Source organism: Agelaius tricolor, unplaced genomic scaffold (assembly GCF_023055355.1).
Source record: "Agelaius tricolor isolate 1412-34295 unplaced genomic scaffold, bAgeTri1.0.p SCAF_8, whole genome shotgun sequence".
Lineage (NCBI taxonomy): Eukaryota > Metazoa > Chordata > Aves > Passeriformes > Icteridae > Agelaius > Agelaius tricolor.
The window spans coordinates 40,330,672-40,351,752 of NW_027269268.1; the positions used below are offsets into that span (position 1 = coordinate 40,330,672).

The window sequence follows — 21,081 nt, forward strand, 5'->3', positions numbered from 1 at the left end:
AGGTGTAGGACCAGAAATGATCCTGTAGGGTCTGTAACCTGACTGACAGCTTTCATTCAGTCACCTGTACTGAACACAGTAATATTTTTTTTACTTTCATTAATGCATAACTTGTATTTGAGTCAAGTAGTATCTCATACAGCCTCCAGTTTCTGCTGAGCAGTGGCTGTATCCCTTACCTGATGTTTGGTTCCAGTGCTTAATTACACTGGTGAAAATATGTGCCTTGTTCCCTGCCTGACTACCTGAAATCAGCTTTTAGCCATTGACTTCTATGCTTTGCTCCACTAAATGAAGTGCTCTATAGGTCTTGGTACTTCTTCTGATTGAAGGTACTTACAGACTGAAAGCTGACTTAATTCCCATTTTAAATAAACAAAGCAAACAGTACTGTTTGAAACTCCTCAAATTACTTGAATCCTTCTTTGCAGTTTTTTTTCCTCCCCTTCTGCTAATTTCTTTAAAATCTGGGCACTGGAAATGCATGCAATATGTTCCTATGAGCCTGATCAAAGGTGAATAGACTCTTCACTTGTACCCATGGTTTTCCTGGTGCATTGTGCAGCTGAGCTTCTCATTCTGTGCACATTTCTTCCTAAAAGTACACACTTTGTATTTGTGTGTGTTCATGTACTAAGTGTTCCAGATTGCTCTGACTGTCCCACTTGCCCACTGATTTGTCAGTTTCTGTATCATCCAGAATTTTTCAAATTGTTTTTAAATTAACTTTGTGATACTGGTTAGGAATGTTGAATAGTTTTGAAGGTATTGTTAGTCCTTGAAGGTATTTTGAAGGTATTGTTAGTCCTTGCTGGGCCTCTCAGAATAGAAACATGCCTATTAATGATGATTCCTGCAATGACAGATATTTGAGATGTCAATAGCAGGTTCCTAATATATATTTGGTTTGGTCTGCTGGTGTTGTGTTGCCACTTTGGCAATCAACTAACTCATGGTAGGAAGTGACATGCCCTTCAGGAGCCTGGGTATCTTACATTGTTCAGCCCAGCTTTTTCAGGCTAATCTATACGCTTATCAAAGAACGACAATCAGGTTAGTCTGGCAAGATCTACTTTCCATAAGACCATTTTGACTGGCATTAATATTCTTTAGTTCTTTGTCATTTGAATCCTGTTTGTGATTACCTGTATTTTGCTAGGTTTAATGCTGGGTTAAACAGCAAGTATTTACCTGGGTCATCACACCTACCCTTCATCTCCCTTTAAAGGTGATAAACATGCATAATCATAGTCATTTTACACCCCCCACGAGTCATGAAACTCCTTGTTTACAGAGTATCAAAGGAAGCAGGCAAACATAAAAGATGTGCAAGGAGGTAGGACTTCATCTGCCAGCATAAAATCATCATCAGATACATCTGCTGCTTTCTGGTGACATATCCAAATAGATCTGAAGTGACCCATGTGTTTGCAGAAGTGTTAAGAGCCACAGAAGGTCCCTCAGATTTTGCTACATGGTAGAACAGAAATCCTCAGGCAGTCACACAGCCACCACTGAGGAAAGTTAATCAAAAATCAGCTAAAGGCAATGTCTAATTATTTTTGTCTCTAGTGTTCATTTTGCTCTTGTAAGCTTCTACTACCACAAAAGCTGGCAGAATTTTTTCTGTGGTGCCCAGCTCTGTATGTAAACAGGAGCTTGCTCTCTGTGCCTTTTTTCTTTTTTTTTTTTTGGCCCATCAAGATGTTGCATGCCTCAGGAGGGAGACAGAAAGCCCTCTGCAGAGTGTCAGTGTTGTGTGCCACCATCTATCACATCAAAGTAATCTCAGAGCACAAACTTCCTTCCCTGCGTGTTGATCCACCTCGTGCAGGCCATCCGCTGGGCCAGGGGAGGCCCTGAGCGTGGTGGAGAGGCAGCCAAGGGGGCAGCTGGGTGAGTGTCAAGGTTGCCATACTGTCTCCATCGAGCCACTGAAGGGGCAGGACTTTTTTTACCTCGTGGTTTCTCTTCCCATGCGTGGGGGAGCGAGTGCAGAGGTGCTGGCTGAGGCTGGCAGGGGACCCTGTGGGGCGATGGCGGTGTGCACCATGCCCTCCCCACAGTCGCTGAGGCTCCCACTAGCAACTCTGCCAGCAGAATATAAAAGCACCAACCCCTCCCTTCTGCTGTATAATATGAATCATTCTATCCTTCTCCTGAAATACTTTGCATTTCTTTTTTTTACTTTCCATATGCAAAAGCCCTTTTAAAATCCATGAGAGTTTGCGATCTAAAAATAGTTGCCGCTATACATCTCTGCCTCAAGCTTTGCAAAGCAAGGCTCACAAAGAGGCTACCACAAAAAAGAGTGTTTTCTCTGCAGATGTAAAGGCAATGACACTTTTTTCTTTTTTTAACAAATATTACAGAAGACATATCCTCCTGTAGCTTTTGGACACGGAAAATAAGATTTTTCAGTTTTCAGGACTCTGCCCTGTTGCTGTAGAGCCCTTCAGTTCTGTAGGATCTTTTTGCCTGTAGCCTAGCATCACTCTTTGGCAGATTACCACTGGAGAGAAACGATTACATGGATAAAATACCCCATATATTTTGGTTGCTGGATGGGTAGATTTTTTTCTCAAAGAAACCCCATTTGATTTGACTGAAACAATACTTAAATTTGTGTGAAAAATTAATTGTTCCAGCTGTAGAATAAATGAAGAAAAAATTGTATTTTAGTGCTTGGAGTTTAAAGCAGTGCAACTTCTTTCAACTTGTCCATTTTTCCCAATATTTATTTTTTTAGGGCAAAATATTAACCAAGCATTTTCAGTTTTCAATTCAACTGAACAGAAGAGAAGCATTTTCATTCGGTGTGTTATCGTGTCTTCTTCTGAAAAATAATTGAAGTTTAGGTAATTCCTAGAAGGAGTTTGGCAAACTCACCATTGATTCTTTAAGGTTTTGAGATCATTAAGAACAAAACAAAGTAATCCATCCACATGAGAAGTGTCTCCTAGTTTCTTTCCTCTGTATAGAAATGACTGTGTCTGTGATATTTCCCAGTAGTAAATCTAAAGACATATTTGTGGAGCAGCATACAAGACATGGATTTTAACCATGAGGATATTAAACAGTTCATTATTATCAGCATGATTTTCTCACACTTTTTTTATCTGAAAGGGAGAAAATATTTCCAGGTAATTAAAGCAAAAGTCTATAATCATGAGTTAGGGTTTGTCTCCTGGTGCTCCCAGCTTTGTTGCGTGGTTTTGGATAAACCAATCTGAAAGCAAAACAAAGTTGTGATTTAGTAAGTATATGAAGCAGTGTGTGACAAATACAATGATTATTCTTACTTTGTTAGCCCAGCAGCAAAAAATAGCCCAGCAAATAGCAGAGGGATGGGGAAGGAAAACCCCCTCAAATGTTGAGTCCCAGTCACCTATAGAGGCTGCATTCATGGTGGCTGGAAGTAGCCAAGGCAAAGTGGGATTTGCAGGTAAAGTTAATATCAGTGTAATTGAAAAGTCAGACCAGTTTTCCAGGAGGTTTTGTATGCCCAAAGCTTGACTCTTCTTCCTGACTATTGGATGATATAACAAAAGATATTACTTTTCCCTACAAATCCTGTCTCCTTTATACTTTCAGAGCCTCATGTTTCCAGAGAGCCTACCACAGCCACAGTGTAGATAAAGCAGCCATCAAGGGTTATGATGAACACTTTTTCATGTCCTTTTTTTTTTGTCCTTTTTCTTGATGTTCACATTTAACCACTTCTTTGGTTTCCCTTGATGTTCAGATGTTTTGGTCTGATCTGTGGCCTCGTTCTGCTCTTCAGCTTCAAAGTGTGAAGTTACAGTGAGAAGAGAGAGCCTCGAGCATGGTCACCAGTGTTTGGTGCAAGAACCCCTTTGAATTTGTAGCACAGCTTTGCTTGCTGCTGGGGGTGGCAGCTTACTTTGCTAAAGCAACCTGAGTATAAGAACTTACTGAAACATGTAATTGCAGCAGACCAGGGCTTGCTTTATCTGTTTTCTCTGTGTTTCTGGATACAAACCCACAAGAATTTGGGAGATCAGGTTTCTCAGCCAACTTGGGAAACCAGAGCTGATTAGAGTTTAGTGGGGAGCTGCAGTTCAGCCTGTCAAGGATGAACTCCCAGGTCTCAGCTTTGGTTTGGCCTTTGCAAGTAAACATTTGGTTTTTAGTGACACAAACTGCTGTCCCTTCTCACAGGGGACTTCCTGGTTTCCCTGTTAGTTACCAGCAGTAGAAATGTGTAGTAGAGGGGTTTGTAGATGATGTCCCTTCCAAAGGGAAGACTTCAATGCTGAATGGGATCACAAGAAGAGGCTCCTTCTAATGAGTAGATGGAAAGTGAGAGAGCACAAAAATAAAAGCCACAGGAGCATGTGGCAGCATCACTTAAATGAGATGCACAACTGCCTAGTTTTATCTCTTTTAATCTGTTGTTTATGCAGAGGTGTATATCCCAGGGGCATATGGGAGGGGAACATTCTTTTTGCTGGAAGAAATTTATTGCAAAAGAAAATTAAAAGTACAATGGCTTTTCAGATGCAGATTTATAGAAATTAAATTATTTGCCTGGAAAACACAGCTGAGAGGGATTTTTAAAGTAATGGGATATTTGCTTGAATTTTTCTCCCTTCCCTGTTTTCAGCTGGCATGTAGGTCAGTTTAGGAAATCTCTAACACCCTCCTACACATTGTGTCAATTCTTTTGATTTCTGCTTTATGCTTTCGCTACAAATGAGTGCTGGTTTTATTTTACCATCCAGTCACAAATATCCAAATTTGCAGGCTCTTGAGCACTGAAATCAGTTCCTCCCCTATCTTTCCTTGCCTCTTGCTGTTTTTCCAGCCCATCACACTCCAAACAAACTCGTCTTCGTGGACCATCCATGCAGCTTTTGCTGGCTTTCAGCTGACTATTGAAATAAATGACCGTATGAGCTAAAATAATCCAAGCCATGCACACTTGTCCAAATCTCAGGCAGCAAAGGCTTCTCCATTAATGCTATAAGAAATTCACACAGCCCTGTGGTTCGTCAGCACGTTCCCTATCATTTGTTACATCTTTTTGACAGTCGAGCATCAATTTAGAAATGCCCTGCAATGAACTCGGAGAGAAGCCTCGCTCAAGGTCAAGTGAAGGAGGACACAGTGCAGTGCTGAGCCAGTCTGAGCTAACAGCTGCTGGCCTGAGCAGTGTGGGTATAGATGTACACCCTTCCCAGTTTTCCTCCCCTCTGGTGAGTCAGAGGTAAATGGTCTCGAGTGCTAAGGGATTCATCTTCTGCAGAGCACCAAGAGGAATACGAGCCAGTGTCAGCTACAGAGCACAAAATCTTATTAATTACAGAATAACCAGATTTCTGTCTGTTTATGGGGCTGAGGCCACTGCAGAGACACACACAGCCAAACTGGGGTGAGCCATCCCATCTCACTGGGACTGTCTGATGCTGCAGGAGAGGTTGGAGAGACACTTTATTTACCTTGGAGACATGCCGCATTTACAGCAAGCCCAAGCGTCTCTTCACAGTGCTGTGCTTTGGCAATGTAAACAGCTCTGGAATGTTTTACACTGAAGGCTGCAGTGGATTTTGGGTGGAAAAATGAGAGTTCTCATTTTGACAGATATCAGTGTAAGTGATTGTGTCCCAGTAACATTTATAATGAGCAAAAACCCAGCTCTAACCAATAATAGGGATGTACTTGGCTCTTCATAACATTGGAAACAATTATCAGAGGCAGAGGTTTAAAAAGAAAAAAAATAGAGTGGGTGATAATTGGGAAACATTAAAAACCTGTCACTGAAGGCCCCAAAAGGCTATCTAGGAGGAAAAATATAATGTTGGTTACAGAACCAACCAGTTTAGAGGGAAAGTAAAGGAAGAGCTAGAAACATAACAAATGGATTCAAGGGGAAGTTAATGGTGATGTGTAAAAAGCAGTTGGGTCAGTGGTAAATTAATGATTAAAATTAAATGTGGAGCACTGTCTAGAGAAGGCTTCTTTTCCCTGGCAAAATAAAGGAAAAATATGATATCCTAACAACAGTGTTGGACCATTATCAGACAGAAATAGATTTTATCAATAATATGGAACTGTTCCTTGAGTATTTCTCTTCTGGTACTTGTGAAGGGTAGCATGATGCAGTCACACCAATATAATGGTGATGGTAAGCAGGTAGAAATATTTTCTCTTTCCATTGTAACTCTGGGTGTTACCAAACATTCATCAGCAGCTTCATGTGGGACTGCAGCCTCAGTGCCTGTCCCAGCTGCCTCCCAGTGCTGGGACTCTGAAGAGCAGTAGCTGCTTGCACACCACAGCTTTTCATCTCTAAGTGCACATCAGCTTACTACCAAAGGCTCAAGGCAGCTGCTACCAAAGTGTGATGTTTTCAAAACCAGGAGGTTTGGACAACTCACTTCAGGAGCTAAACCCAACATGAAAAACACAATTCTGATCATAACTTTTCTTTATGCTTTGTAATATATTGGATGCTTCAGAAGACTGCAAGATGGAAATAGTATCTGATTTTTTAAAAAGGACATGAGATATCCTGGATGATGGTGATTTCGTTGGCCTGATACTGAGCCAGACAAACTAATTGCACAGCTGATGCCAGCTTCAATTAATAGAGTGCTAAACCAGAATAATGACATTAGTACCAGGCTACATCTTGCCAAATTATGGTTTTGATGAGATGAAAAGTTTGGTTGATGAGTATTGCAGATATTCAGGGTGTTACATAACATTAAATTACAAAACAGGATTTAAAAATACAAATATATTTGTATTCGGGAAATTTGGGGAAACTGCCATGATGCAGTTGAATTTCTGGAGGGATGTTTTTTATGAAACTGTTCACAGCCCATGTTTTTAATACTTTAATCCATGAGCACACAGTCATTGCTTACAGCTTGCAAGAGGTGCAGAGGTAGCTGTGAGAGAGGAGGATGTGAGGTGTCAGACCTGGCTGATCTCTGTGTATTAGGGCACAGAGAACATGGCTCTGCTTGGTTTCAGCTCCTGGGAAATGCACTGGGAAAGGCACTGAATGCCTTCAGTGCCCTGAGAAAGGCTTTGGGAAGTCACAGTGACTTTCTGCTTGGGTATTGATGCACAGCATGGCCAAAAGACCCATGGCCATCAGCTGTCAGACAGGAGATGTGAGGAGGTGTAGGGACTCTGCTTTTTAGCGGAAGCCCAGCACCTCTGGAAGGTCAGTGTTGGGCTTAGCAAATAAAAAATTGAGAAATTACTCTACCTCCATTAAGTATGTAACAAGTAACAGGCATTTTCCATTTCTTTTCCAAAAAATTTTGTAAACCCCAGTTTGAAGGAAAACAAAATGCAGACTTGAAATAAGGTTTATGTACCTGTGGGTAGAAACTGCATCACTGGGAGATGACTGCTTGAGTTCTATAGTGTTTTACCCACTGATGCTGTCTGTTGCAGGGAGGATTTAGTCCAGGGAGTTGCTGTGCTGTGTGGCAGCTCAGGCTGAGAGATCATAGCCTGGATTTTGTCATTGGCACAGGGCATGCCCACCACAGTCACTGTTCAACTGTTCATTAGAAATTAGGATTCTCTGCAGAGAAAGCTGTGACAAGCTGTGCTGAATAAGCACTTGTTACAACATACAGATACCCAGAATAACAACAATGTCTTAAACTTGGATCAATGACAGCAAACACCTGCCACCTCCTGCATGTGTCCTGGTTAACATCTTAGCCAGACCAGCCTTCCCTGGCACACCAGGTTCCCTGTAGGCCCCACTCCTCCTTGCCCTTTAGCTCCTGCAAAGACCTTGCTCTTTCATTCTCTGCAGGCCAGGCTACTTTGCCATCTCCAGTGTCCATTCTGAGACACTGGCACTTCCAGAAAGTAAAGGCTGTGGAAACTTCTTCCCTAATGGGCAGGAAAATTACTGCCTCCCCACAGGCTTTCTACTAAATCATAACAAGTGTTATCTCAATGTTGGTATCTCTCCCACTACTTAGAGTAAGAACAAATCCCTGTTGGTGATGTCCTGATAGTGGATACCTGCATAAGCATGCAGAGTATCAGCCCATGGGGCTATGGTCTTGTTAAACCTGTAGAGACCCCATCAAAGATAAACAGAATAAATAAACTAGTAGACTTAAATGATTATTCATCTTCTCAGCTGGGATCCCCAGGCTCTTACAGAGCTACATTTCATGAAGGGTTTGGAGGAAACAGTTCTCAGCAAAGAGAATATCTGCAGAGCCATAAGAGGGACACAGCAGCAAAACCAAAGCTTTGACTCTCCACCTCGTGCTGCCCTCTTTGTGGTTTCTTCTAGGCTTCAGTTAATATGGCAGCCCAAGAAGTCTGGATTTGCAAGTAGCACCTGGTGTTTGAAAGGTTGAGGTTGTTTGTACCAACTGTGCTGTGTCATGGCTTTAAAGTCAGAAGTGACCAGCATCCTTCAGTCACTACAATGGTTTAAAAAAATCAAACAGTGTTCTGCTCAAAACATTGCTGCTTTTATGAGGATAGAAGTTTTTATAAGCTTTGGCCAGCTTTTAGTACTTTCATGTTTCTCAGTGGTAATGAGAAGGCATTTTATCAGTAGCATAGAGTTCAAGTAGAGCTGCACTTCATCTGCTGGGGACACAACATGTTAAGTAATTTCCTGTTGTCTTCTCAATTGAGCCCAAAACCCTTGGAAGAACATAGGTAAACACATCCTTGGATAGCCTGCAGTGAGATTACTTACTGTGTGAAAAAACAGAAGCAGGAGTAAATACACTGATGGGTTGTCTTTACAGAGAAGTCAACATGGGGTACAATATCATAGAAATTTATTCATCATATCAGACACTTTGCATGACTTCTTTGTTCTGACTGCTGGATGTAACTCCTCTTATCCTACAGTAAAGGGTCTGTTTTGCACAGAGTAATTTTGTTTTGCCCCCTGTCTGCCTAGACAGGGGCACAGTAAGCTGTGTGGTGTGAATGCCAAGGAAAGAGGGCAAAATACCCATAAATCCTACCTTCAGACATTCGCAGATATTTCAGACTGCCAGCTTAAGATAAAGCCCAAAACACCACATTTTTTCAGAAAAGAAATAATAAAATGCCAAGAAATAGTAATTTTAAAAAAAAAGGAATGTAAGTACTTCTTCTGGGTTTTGAGCTGAAGCTATGATTAAATCTGAATACTTTACAAAAACAACCCATTCAAAATGTGAAAGTCATAAGGTACCTTAAAAACTACGCTTATTTAGTCTTGCACAAGTCAGTTGTAATGTTGGATTAATATCTGTTTAATTCTCCTATGGTGTTTCAGGCTCAGGAGAAAAGAGCTGTATTTCAAAAATACTCCAGAGTTAATCAGGGATGTGGCAGCATCTGCTTAAGAGAGACCCATAATTGAATCATCCCTAATTAACCTATCACCTCAACAGAAGGGAATAGGATGTTGGTACCACTACTGAAATGGATAAGAGTGATGGGAATGGAAAGGGGGGAGGATGAGGGCAAAGAGAAATAAAGCAATTTGCCTAACACCTAGTTTTATAATAAATTTGGGAGGAGGGAGGGAGTAGAAATTGGAGTATACAAGTCATTGAATCTCTTTAGTATATTTAATCAGACTGTAGTTTCAAAAACATTTAAGCATATTTACATGTTAATCAATGCATTATTTAGGTCCAGTAAATGTTTCCTCCTTTGTATGGTTTGGGATTTTTACAGTATTTACAGATATTTTTTTTCTTACTGTCATTACTGCTGACCTAATTTGTATTTGGAGTAATTATAATTTCAAACTTGGAAAAAAAAACCCTTTGAAAACTAGTGGGCAGAAAAATAAAAGTAATTTCAGAGATCTCAGTATAGGCAATACAATATTTGTACATTTATTACATGAAATATCTTCACAAATCAAAATAAGAAGTATTTCCTATTTGAAGTAAATCTCACAGAGATAGAACAGAGATACTAAGGAACACTGCTTGATTAATGTTGTTGTTCTATTTTGTGCTTTATAGCTAATGTACAGTAATTGCAATTTGTTTCATGCAGTGCCCTGCCAGACGGTTTTAGATTATTTGAAGACTGTACTTCAGCATCACAACCAGCTCATGGTACCACAGCCAACAGACCACCCAACCGAGGTAGTGTACAGTGAAAACACTAAGCTGCATCTCTTTATGCTGGGTAACTCATTACAAACATGCAGGCAAATAAATCAGTAGGTGTTTAGTAGCAAAAACAGGTTAAAAACTGTCATTGTTAAGTACAGTGATACCCTAAATGGAGGAAACACATCATTAGCATAATCTAGAATTACTTTACTGAGCAGCACCTAACTCGCTCTATCAGCACCAGGTGTGCTTGCCTTGCTTTGGGTAGTTTTTCTCTCCTCTTTCTTCAGAAACACCATATTTGTGGGTAGAATTTGGGCTAGGCCTACCTGGTGACAGCTATAGCTACGTGACTGAGAGTGGCTGCATGTGGCATGCAGCAGTTCAGGGTGTGTATCACTTTGCTCCTCCATTCAGTTTTATCCTCTGCAAATTAATATATACATATTTATATTTATATTTATCACTAGCTGTTATCATTCAAGTATATTCCAAGGATTCATTTTCCTTTTTTTAATGCTCTTTTGCTTAACTAAAATTTTCAAGTACTGTAAAAACTGAGGCTGTTCTGTAATGTCTCACAAGAAATAGCTTGTCACACTGTGACAGAATTTTTATTCAATTAAACGCACAAATATTAATCTTTTATTCATAAATTTCATCATGTACAAATACAAGCAGAAATACATTTGTATTTTTGGTTCTTCCTTCAGAGTCTGCTTATTTCATTTCTGGGAGTTTTTATGTTTGTTTTAGTTTAATGACTGCTGGACACACCAAACTACATCATATATTTAGTGAGAATGTTTTGCCCAGAGTGCTTTACTCTCTGAGGAGGCAATGAAAGTGTATCTGTAGCAGGAATCCAGTAATTGTTTAACAGAGTAGCATAACACTATATCATGCCTTGGAGAAGAATGAGGAAAAATATCCAACATTTCAGGGGGAACAAGAGAGAAGTGTTATAAAATTGAGGCTGAGGAGTTACACAAAATTTATTACCCTCTCCTCAGTTAATAGCAGGGTGAGGTCTCACGAAATCTAGATGTTGGGCCTTTCTGCACCCTATTTTCATCAGTGCTATATATGTATAAACACCAAATAGCTTCTAGGATAGCTTGCTGCTTAGCAAAGCCACCCATGAGCATGTGTCCCTAATGCACATAAGCAAGCCTGGAGCCTAACCCTGTGCCATTATGGGCTTGCATTGCATAAGCCAGGCCTGGCAGAGCTTAAAAGCAAGGCAGAACCTACAGTCACCTGCAGCTTATACTATGCAGTGGTATCAGTAAGAATGGGCAGTGCTTCACTAAAGGGTTTTTTAATAGGAAAAAAATAGGTTTCAGAAATTAAAGGTAGGAAAATAACTTACTTTATATAAAAGAGATGTGAAGCTACCTGCTGAAAAACAATTAAGTACCAGCGTGAGGATCACGTGGTCCTTTGTACTGACGCAGTGGAACAAGCCAAGGGAGTATTCCTGCCAGCTCCCCTTGTGACAGAGTGGTCACAGCTGCTTCAGCATAAGAATATATTACCTCCAAAGAGCTTTCCATGCTGCCCCTCTGCTCTTCTTCCTTCCCCAGCTCCTTCACAGTGTTGGAAGAGGACAGGGAGCTGGACTGGGTGGTTTGTAATGTTCTTCCATGGCAGAGCTCTTCAGACATTCAGGCCTCCCATGTATGGGCAAAAACTAAAGCAGCTGCCTGTGTCATGAGTGGAGGGGCAGGAATTGACCCTGACCTGTTTGCGGTGATGTGAGGAGAAAATGAAGTGCAAAGAGAAAGCCACAAATGTAACAGGGCTAGACCCTAGGTGAAGGGTTTTTCTCTTAGGGGTTACAAGCTTGAATTTACAGCTACAGGGGAGTGAAGTGTTGAGGTGTTTGGGGAGGAGTGGCCCTTCAGACAGACAAAGCCCATCTCTTCCCTTATATTTTGGCTTTCTTTGCAGCTTTTTGGGCTTGTCCGTAGCTGTCTTTGCTAGCAGCTTATAGCAAGGCAAACAAGTAGCAGACAGCCACGCAGGCTGAGCCCTCAGTGATGCTAACCCCACTGGGAGGTGGTGTGACTCTAGATCATAGAGATTATCTAATGATAATCTCAGCACAGTCTTCACTAAATTCAGTCTTCCATATTTTATCAAACTCACAAAAAAATTAAAAACAAACACCTGAGGAAAAACTTCAAAGATGCTCTCAAGCTGTCTCCCAGGCTGCTATAATAAATATGTGAAAGAAGGCAAGGGTAGTCCTTAAAATAGTTTTCAGATATCAAAGGCCTGGAAGTGAGAACTTTGCAGCACTTGCCCACAAGTGTGGCATGTGGCTGAGCACCTCCCTGAGCATCAGACCTGGGTTTCTCTAGCTCACTGCAAGCTCCTGTCAAACCTCAGGGCTACACAAAGAGTTCACTAATTGGGCTATCAGATTTATGGGTTTTGATGAAGAGGTGCAGCTGTAAAAGTGAAGGAGTCTCTAGGAGGGTGTGGTTGGGGTTTTTACTGTGTACTTCAATTATTTCAAGTATATTAACGGTACCATCTTACATTAATTGGGTAATCCTGAACTATAGCGTTTTATGGGCAACAAGAATTAAGTACAATTTAGATACAATTGACTTAAGAGGGCTTATAAATGTGTGTGGATTACAGGAATCCCCATAATTAGTCCCACAGCATTCATTTAATGTTGGAATATTGAAGCACACAAATTATGAAGGTTAGAAGCAAAATTTCTTTCCAGCTGACACAGTGGCATTTCTTTAAAGCTATAATTTGAGTTAATACAGCATTCATTAATAATAATGAAGCTTTTAGTTTTCATAGTTGCTTTACTTATTTTCTTTACATTTTTCACAGTAACATAATTGCTGTCAAGTTTCAGGTGTGTTCTACAGAAGTAATAAATTTATTATAAAAATAGACCAAAAGAGTCGCCTCTGAAGGAAACTATCAGCTGTTGATGAAGTGATCCATTTGATCAGGCTCTTCAAAGACCCTTTTTATGCATTTTACCATAGTAAGAAGAAACATTGCACTTAAATAGTATGCCCAGTTGCTGATTCTTACCTCTTTTTAACCTGTTGGTGAAAGTGGAAATTAGCAATAGCTACACCTCTCAAAATGTATTCATTGTACCTCATCCAACCTGAGTTCTAGAAAATGGAAATGTAATTTTAGAAGTACTCATTCTCTGTAAGAGTAACCAAGTGTTCACTTTGGGTTGTGTTTCACTGTCAGTATCGTGGATAGTTAAAAACATATCTTTTGTTGCAACTGACATCTTCACTTATTTGCCTTGTAAAATAAACAACAGAAATATTTCACTTTTTCAGGGGAGTAAGCAGTTGCTGAACAACTACCCTGTCTACATCACTAGTAAACAGTGGGATGAGGCTGTAAATTCTTCCAAGAAAGACGGACGACGGCTCCTCCGCTATCTCATCAGATTTGTTTTCACAACCGATGAGCTTAAGTACTCATGCGGCCTTGGGAAAAGGAAAAGGTCAGTGCAGTCAGGAGAGACAGGTCCTGAAAGACGTCCTCTGGATCCAGTTAAAGTAACATGTCTCAGAGGTACTGCATCTTTTCGCTCAGTGTCCACCATATGTGATCTCATTTCACCACATTGGCTCTGCCTCAGTAGAAGCGTTTTTGGCTGAACTAGAAGGGGTTTCACAGGCAGGTGACAAGCACCCAGAAACCCTCCACTTTCTTCTCATACATACATACAAGTGTGTATGTATGTATAATATATGTGTTTGGGGTGTTTTTGATGGGAAAAAAAAAGGCCTCTTATTTAAGAGAAGACCCAAATGCAAGGGCACATGACACTAATACACTTTAAAAAGCAGTGAAGCAAAACCAGACATTCGTGATTACACTCTTTTATAATAAGCTTAGGTAATTTGTTAACAGCAATACATAGCAAAACTAACCAAAGGAATAGTTACAGTCTGATGTCTAATAAGCATATGATGCACAAGAACACAGTGCATCATTAGAGTTAGAAGCTGAGTTTCAGAGTAGGTGTGAAAGCATCTTCTAGGGTCAAGAATATCTTCAGGTTAATTACAAAGTATACATAAGTGTGTTATTCAAAATTTAACTTTTTTATTGCATACTGATGGAACATTGCCTGAAAATGTTAGGGAACAACTTTCCCCCAGGTTTGGCCTGAAAAGGGAGGGGAGTTTTGCAAGCATTTCACAATGTTAGAGAGTGAGGATATTGCATAGAAAGGGAGCAGATTGAAAAGAATGTGTATTTTGGTTTCCTAAAATTGTTTGAAAAGGCTGGTAGCAAGCTTTATAATAAAACATATAAAACAGGACTTTTTAAAACCAAAGTAAAAATATGTTTTTAGTTTCAACATCTGCATTGTATAAATGCATATGTTTATTATTTCTTTAATTAACTCATAGTTAACTTTATAGTATTTTTTGAGCACATACGTGAAATTTTGGTTGAACTAACCTCAAGAATGTTTTACTAATCAATGCAAAGTAAAAAGCTATATTGTGGTCAGTCAGTGATAAAAATATCTTCAGTTATCCAACTGGAGTCCAAAGTGGTTATACACATCAGATATATGGGCCTCTTCCCATTTAGGGTAGAAGAATCCACCAAGGCTAAGTAGATAAGGCTTGAGGTTAGGGTACAATATTGATGTAACCAGGTAATGAACTCAGATTTGACATACAGACAAATTAGGCAAACGAGCACTTTTCGTACTACAAAATAATCTTTTAAGCTGCTGTATGAGACTCTACCAGAACTCTATCAGAGCTAAATTGGAGGGCAAATCCATCGTACACTGTGCTGCAGAGGTCTAGAGAGAGCAGGGGCCCAGAAGTTCTTCTGGAAAATGAAGGCTGGAAACAAGCACTTTAGCATTTACTAAGTTACTTTAAGTATCACCTAATAATTTATACACAAGCACAGTGTTGATGCCCTTTTCTTCCCCTTTCTCTCACCTGCCTCCCAAGACTAATAGTAAATGCACCTGTACATGGAATTTTGCTTGCGGCCACTCTCTTTTTGAGGTCCTGGACACACAGAGCATGGGGAGCACTCCTTGGGAGAAAGAGAAAGGGTAATTTCTTTAATTACCAGAAGCTTGAAGAGGAAGCCAAAACATGCAGTATGTAATGACCAGCTAAGAAAGCAGAGTAGACAGCTCTCCCCTTGGGCCTTCATGTGTAGGTGGGAGCATGACAACTTTCTCCAGTGCTGAGAGTTGGCCACTAGCTCCTACTCATTTACAAGCCAAGGTAGCAAGTGTCTGACTAATTCTCAACCCAGCTAATTATGCCTTTCCACCATAGCAGAGAGTGCAAATTGGTTCTCTGTCTGCACTCAGAGTTTAAATATATATAAACATTTTTAATATATTCCTACAACTGACTGGTGTCTGGAACCAGTTTTAAAACATTCTGGCATGCTTAAATTATAGCATTACTTCTTTACGTAGTAACCATTTCTCTGAGAAAAAGATGAGTGTGGGGGCACATGTGAACATAACTAGGTAGGAATTACTGTTGCCTGTGTGGATTTCCAGGGAAATGAATTTAAAACAGAGATTGCTATCACTTTTGCAGACACACTGCTAGAGGAGGTATGCAAAAATCACATCCTAATTGTCTAACAGATGAGATACCTTGCAGGCACGGGAACTCATGTAAAAGCACAGCATTCCCTGTCTGGAGATGTGGTGACAGTAATGAAGTTACCTTACACCACTTATTGTGCTGTTGGCTTGTCAACAGTAGAAAATAGAATTTAAAAATATCCTGGGACACACAATGCTGCATGAGGGAATAACTAATGTTACAGAATAAATAAGCAGCTCCATTTCTGTATGAGGTACACTGTATCCAGTATCTCTAATAAGATGACCTCAAATTTAAAATCATATTTAGTTGTTTCAAAGTCCAAATACACCTATTTGAGCTATGTCTAGCAGTTACAACTCCAGACTTGGCAGGGCACCTTCTGCAAGTCTAGCATATAGCACGTCAAAGAATGTGAAAAATAAATTATAAAAAATGTAATCATCACATACAAATAGCTGTATGTGGCAGCAGCAGCTATTTAAATAGCTAAAATGCATGCAGTACAATTCATTTTCTCCTGCATTGAAACTATTGCAAAGCTCCCCAAATCAGCTCTCTGATCTCATTTAGCTATTTCTAAGGCCAAATTAGTCTCTGAAAAAATAGGTGTAAAATACAGGGAGATGAAAATAGCAGAACTTAAAAGAAAGATCTCCCAAACAGACAGGAGCACCAAACTGAAATAATGGCAGTGACATTTTCCAGCAGGCTGGGGGCTCCTGCAGGTTGCAGGTGCTGAAGAAGCCAGCAGAGGGAGGTCAGAAAGATCCAACAGCAATCACCTTGAGGTATAGATACCAACAGGTTTCTAATGAAAAGTGTCCTGGCTTGTGTTAGCTTCCACACATACTGCACGTGCTGAATCACAGCCTTCACTTTGAATTAGTTCTTTGTATTTCCACAAGAAAGGATTTTATATCTAGGTCCCGTGAGTCGCCTAGGTAGCTCAGGTGTAACACTGCATGTGGAGAAGCACACTTATGCAGAAATAAAATAGGTCCAAGTGGCATTATCATGGCATCCCCCATAAGGCTTTACTTCTGCTTAAGCAGAGCAGCAATGCCTCCTTTCTTATTTCCCATGAGCTTTTGACACCTGGGCAATACCAGATGCTGCAAAGACAAGTTGCTTTTAATGCCTGCCTGTTTTCCTGCAGAGTTCATTAGGATGCACTGCACCTCCAACCCGGACTGGTGGATGCCCTCTGAGGAGCAGATCAACAAGGTGTTCAGCGACGCCGTGGGACACGCGCGCCAGGGCCGCGCCGTGGGCACCTTCCTGCACAACGGCACCTCCTACTACGAGGGGACTGAGCACCCAGGCTCACAGGATGAAGTCTTCAACAGGGGTATGCAGGATGGATCTGGAGATTGATGGCACTGAGAAACACGTCGTACTGCAGTAGCGACCACCTAATTTAGGAGAGACTGTTTGTTAAACATACTTAACCCTGCTGTCATTTAGGAGTCCAAAGCATGTTTGAACACATACTGCATACATTTCAGCTTCTCCATCCTACCATATCCCAGTTAACAGAAAGAAATCCATTTCAAGACCTGCTTTATGGGACTTCTCAGTGCCTATTATTTCCAAACCCTTCGTAGCACACTCAAAGGGAACGTGCAGTCCATTTCATCCAGTTGTAGAGGAAAGGTCATTTAAAAAGAAACAGCAGCTACTATCTCTTCAGCCCATTGATAACAATCCCAGGCCCAGACTCAGAACAGCTGGGTGCTATTTGCTTTCCCTGACTAGAAGACTTGTACAAGTCTGCACACTTAAAACAAAAACAAACAAACAAACAAACAAACAAAAAGGAGTGGTTTCCCATTTGCTAACAGAAAAGAACATAACTATGAATGCTACCTTAAAGTACCACACAAGACAGAAAATCCAGGGACTTTCTTAGCCAACTCTGTCAGGAAATTAAGCTTCCTGAGTAAAACAGCAGCACTCATCAACAGCAGAATCCTTCAAAGACCCAGAACAATAACAGGCATTTCTAACAGATAAAAATTGCATTGTATATCAGATAGACAGTATATTTATCTAGATTTCCAGAGGATTAGAGTTGATCATGACAGTTTTTATTAAAAGAAGATTGCTAAAAACAAATTGCCATTTCAGAAGACAGATTTTCCTTTGTCTGTTCCTATTCTGCAGCCATATTGTGTAGCTTTAGAGGCTTTAAATTGCCTTTTCTTGTTTTCACTTTAATTTGTGCTTTATATCCGTTCCTTGAAAGAGGTGAGGCAGTGTGCTGGTTTTGCTCAATGTTGCATTCAGGGAGGGGTTGGGCTAGAAGAATCTGGTTTAGTGTTCTGTAGTAGGTAGACATGAGATCCAGACTGAGAGCTGTAAGAAATGAGCTGTTGGAGCAGAATTTGCAATGGTGCACAACATTGGAAGCAGATACTAGCTTTAAAAACAAAAGTCAATCCACAAAAAAAGTTTAATTTTAAATGTTAAGGAGTCCATTGTCCTTCTAAATTGAACCATGCCAGAAACATGCAATGCCAAAGAAACGATGGCCTTTCCTTTCCACATCAGGGTGTTTCCATCTCCTTACCTTTGTGTGCTCACTCAGGCCAGTGTTGGCATCCTCCACAGCCTGAACCAGCACTTCCTGAGGCAACATTTCCCCACTGGCAGGTAGAGGGAGCTGTTTTTTGGGAAGAAAGCTCACTTCACTTTTGGCCATCCTTAGTGCTACCTCATCAGCGTTGGCTCTCCTGAACGCGTCTCTCATACACCCCCAGCTTTCCCCACCGCCTTGTGCAAGCCACAAGCATAGCTACTCATGGCTCCCTTTGCCTTCTCCTCCCCTTCCCCACCTTTTCCCCCTGCACCAGGCAAGGCAGGAGGCACTGGTCCCTTCCTCAGAGACCAGGAAGGGCTCTCTGGGGTGCAGTGCTCCTGGAGACCCAGCCTGGCTGCAGGGCTGGGGCAGTCTCTGCAAGTTCAGCTCACCCACACAGGAGCCCCTTGCCCTCTGCCCCCTCTGCCTGTGGCTGTGACAGGTCTCTCCTGGCCCATGGGGCATCTCTGGACATGGGCTCTCCATGCACTGCCATAGAGAGGACCTTACCTTGCTCAGTCCCTGTGTGCTTTAGGCCCTCAAATGTCCAATACCTCTCAGTTCACTTTAATTTTGGTGATTTTTTTGAAAGGGGGTTGAAAGGTACTCACTGGCCCCAATATAATTAATTTATTTTCTTAAAGTCAACTAGAAGTTTAGTCACTCACTAGACCAAGGGGTTTAGTACAGCATTCCTTCATTACAGGCAGGAGGTGACTTTCTTGGAGCGGTCACACCACGTGGTGGCCTCTGGAGGAGAAATTCAGTGTATAGAAATGTCACAGTACAGATATCCTATAGTAGCTTTTCGGTGTTGAACTTACACTTTTATAAAAAGAACTATAATAGAAGATGTTACATTGCTCAGATGGTGTAAGTCTTGCTGGTCTATGTTTAATGTGGTGACACATGCCAGAACTATTTGGTAAAACATGTCAGAACGTGTGAGTCAACATTATACTGTAAATTTGTCCACAGCGATATGTATCATGCTGTATTTTTGTAAACATTGTGATGGTTTCCTTTCAGATGCTTAATTGTATGATGTTTAAGATATAAACACTTTTTAACAGTCACAGAACAGAATTACTGAACTGGACAGACCTCTCACTTAATAACTGAAAGACTTGCTGAAATAACTAGTAAGCCTAGCTTTATTTTTAGTGTAAAAAGCGTAGCAGCATCCTGGAGCCACTCACAATCCTCTACTCTCATTGTGCAAAATAACCAAAAGTATAATTTCATCCTGAAAGCCACTTTGGCAGTAGAAATGGCTTTGCAGATTTGGACCTTTCTTTATGAACAAAATTTTGTCCTCAATTGCTTATGTGCACTGGCCAGTGACATGAATCATGGTCACAGACAGGCATTAACAGACACCAGCTCATTTTTTTGTTCATGTTTTGTTTTAAAATAACAGAGTATAAAAACTTCCGTCAGTTGTCTGTTTTCAATTGCCATCGTGGCCACTTGACCCACACATTTCATTTTAAAAATCCCAAACCTTGCACAACAACTTATTCCAGTTAATTTGTTCATTAGGTGTTATAAATTCATACACATTGAAGCATCTAAATATCTGCAATATGTTAGATATGGGACCTGAAATAATAGATAGCACATAAGCCCTTGCAGAGGGAGATATCCATATTTAGGCAGTGTGCTTTATAAGCCAGCACATCCCTTCCCAGCAACAGAAGGAAACTGCTATCTATCATGTCAATCCAGGAAGTCCCAGGAGGACAGAGATGCTTGTCTTATCCTTCCATAGGCTTTAATCTTACTGTCATTTATGTATCTGCCTTCTCTCAAACTTTGTGTAGCAGCACCGCACGCCCATCTGTGCCAACATGCCTTCGCTATATTTTCTATGACAAATATTTGTGGAGAAACTGTGATTAAAAAAAACATTAATCCTGATATTTTTATTGTTATGGTGTAGTTAATTCTATGAATACTTTCTTATGATGATTGTACTGTGTAGAGTAAGTACAGGTTAGGGATAGACCTTTATCAGATATTGTACAAAAGAAAAGTGCATAGTGTAATATAGACTAGTAAGGTTTTTGTGACAATTTCTATAGGATGTGTGAATTGTTTTCTATGTGGCAACACACATTTCTTTTAAAGAATATAAAATCTTAGAGAATTTTTTAAACAGTCAATATTTTTAATTATAAAGACATTTGTTACCTACAGTTTACTATTTCAGGTGTTAATTCTAATTTGAATATTGGTTTTACTACATACCTCCAGTTCCATTTGTTCTGTTGCATAAAAAATGCACAATAAAAGTTAGTCTCTGGTTAACCTGTCTCTTTCTTTCTCTAGAGGCAATCTTGTGTCAGTGTGACAGCCATGATACCTGGGTCTCACTATAAATATATATTAAAAGTTTTAGATTTATATAAAGGGCTAGAGCATTTTCTTTTGCATTAAATGCTTGTTTGGTATGAAGCACCAGAAAGCACAGGAAAAGATTATGAAGAATTCAAGTATGAATATCATATAAATCATTTTCACCTCAATGTACAGCCACATAGATTTATGTGCTGGTTAAATAGAAAGACTATTAAAAGGAAGTACCCATCTGCAATCTTAAAACCTGGATTTTCAAGCAGTGACGTTTAAATCCCATTTTAATTCAGAATCCAGTGATGGCTGAATGTATCCTGTTCTCTTAAACGCTTTAGAAAATCCTGGCTCCAGATAATTTGTAGAGGAATTACAGTGACAAACATTCACCATGGCAAACCTCTGCTGCTGGGCTGTGAAGCCAGGGCCAGCCCACAGGCTG

At 40.4% G+C, this 21,081-nt stretch overlaps 1 protein-coding gene across 2 annotated transcripts in view; it reads left to right on the top strand.

Annotated features, from left to right (window-relative positions):
• The window catches only part of BEND4 (BEN domain containing 4), a 31,029-nt gene extending 11,105 nt beyond the window's left edge, over positions 1-19,924 (top strand). The window contains exons 3-5 of one of the 2 annotated variants that reach the window (XM_071432478.1): positions 10,030-10,121; positions 13,427-13,596; positions 16,863-17,004. In XM_071432478.1, coding sequence (XP_071288579.1) covers positions 10,030-10,121; positions 13,427-13,596; positions 16,863-16,872 — 272 coding nt within the window. In that variant the 3' untranslated portion in view covers positions 16,873-17,004. Of the gene's footprint in view, positions 1-10,029; positions 10,122-13,426; positions 13,668-16,862 lie in introns of both variants that reach the window. The other variant, XM_071432477.1, reaches the window with a different exon arrangement.
• Positions 19,925-21,081: the final 1,157 nt, after the last annotated feature.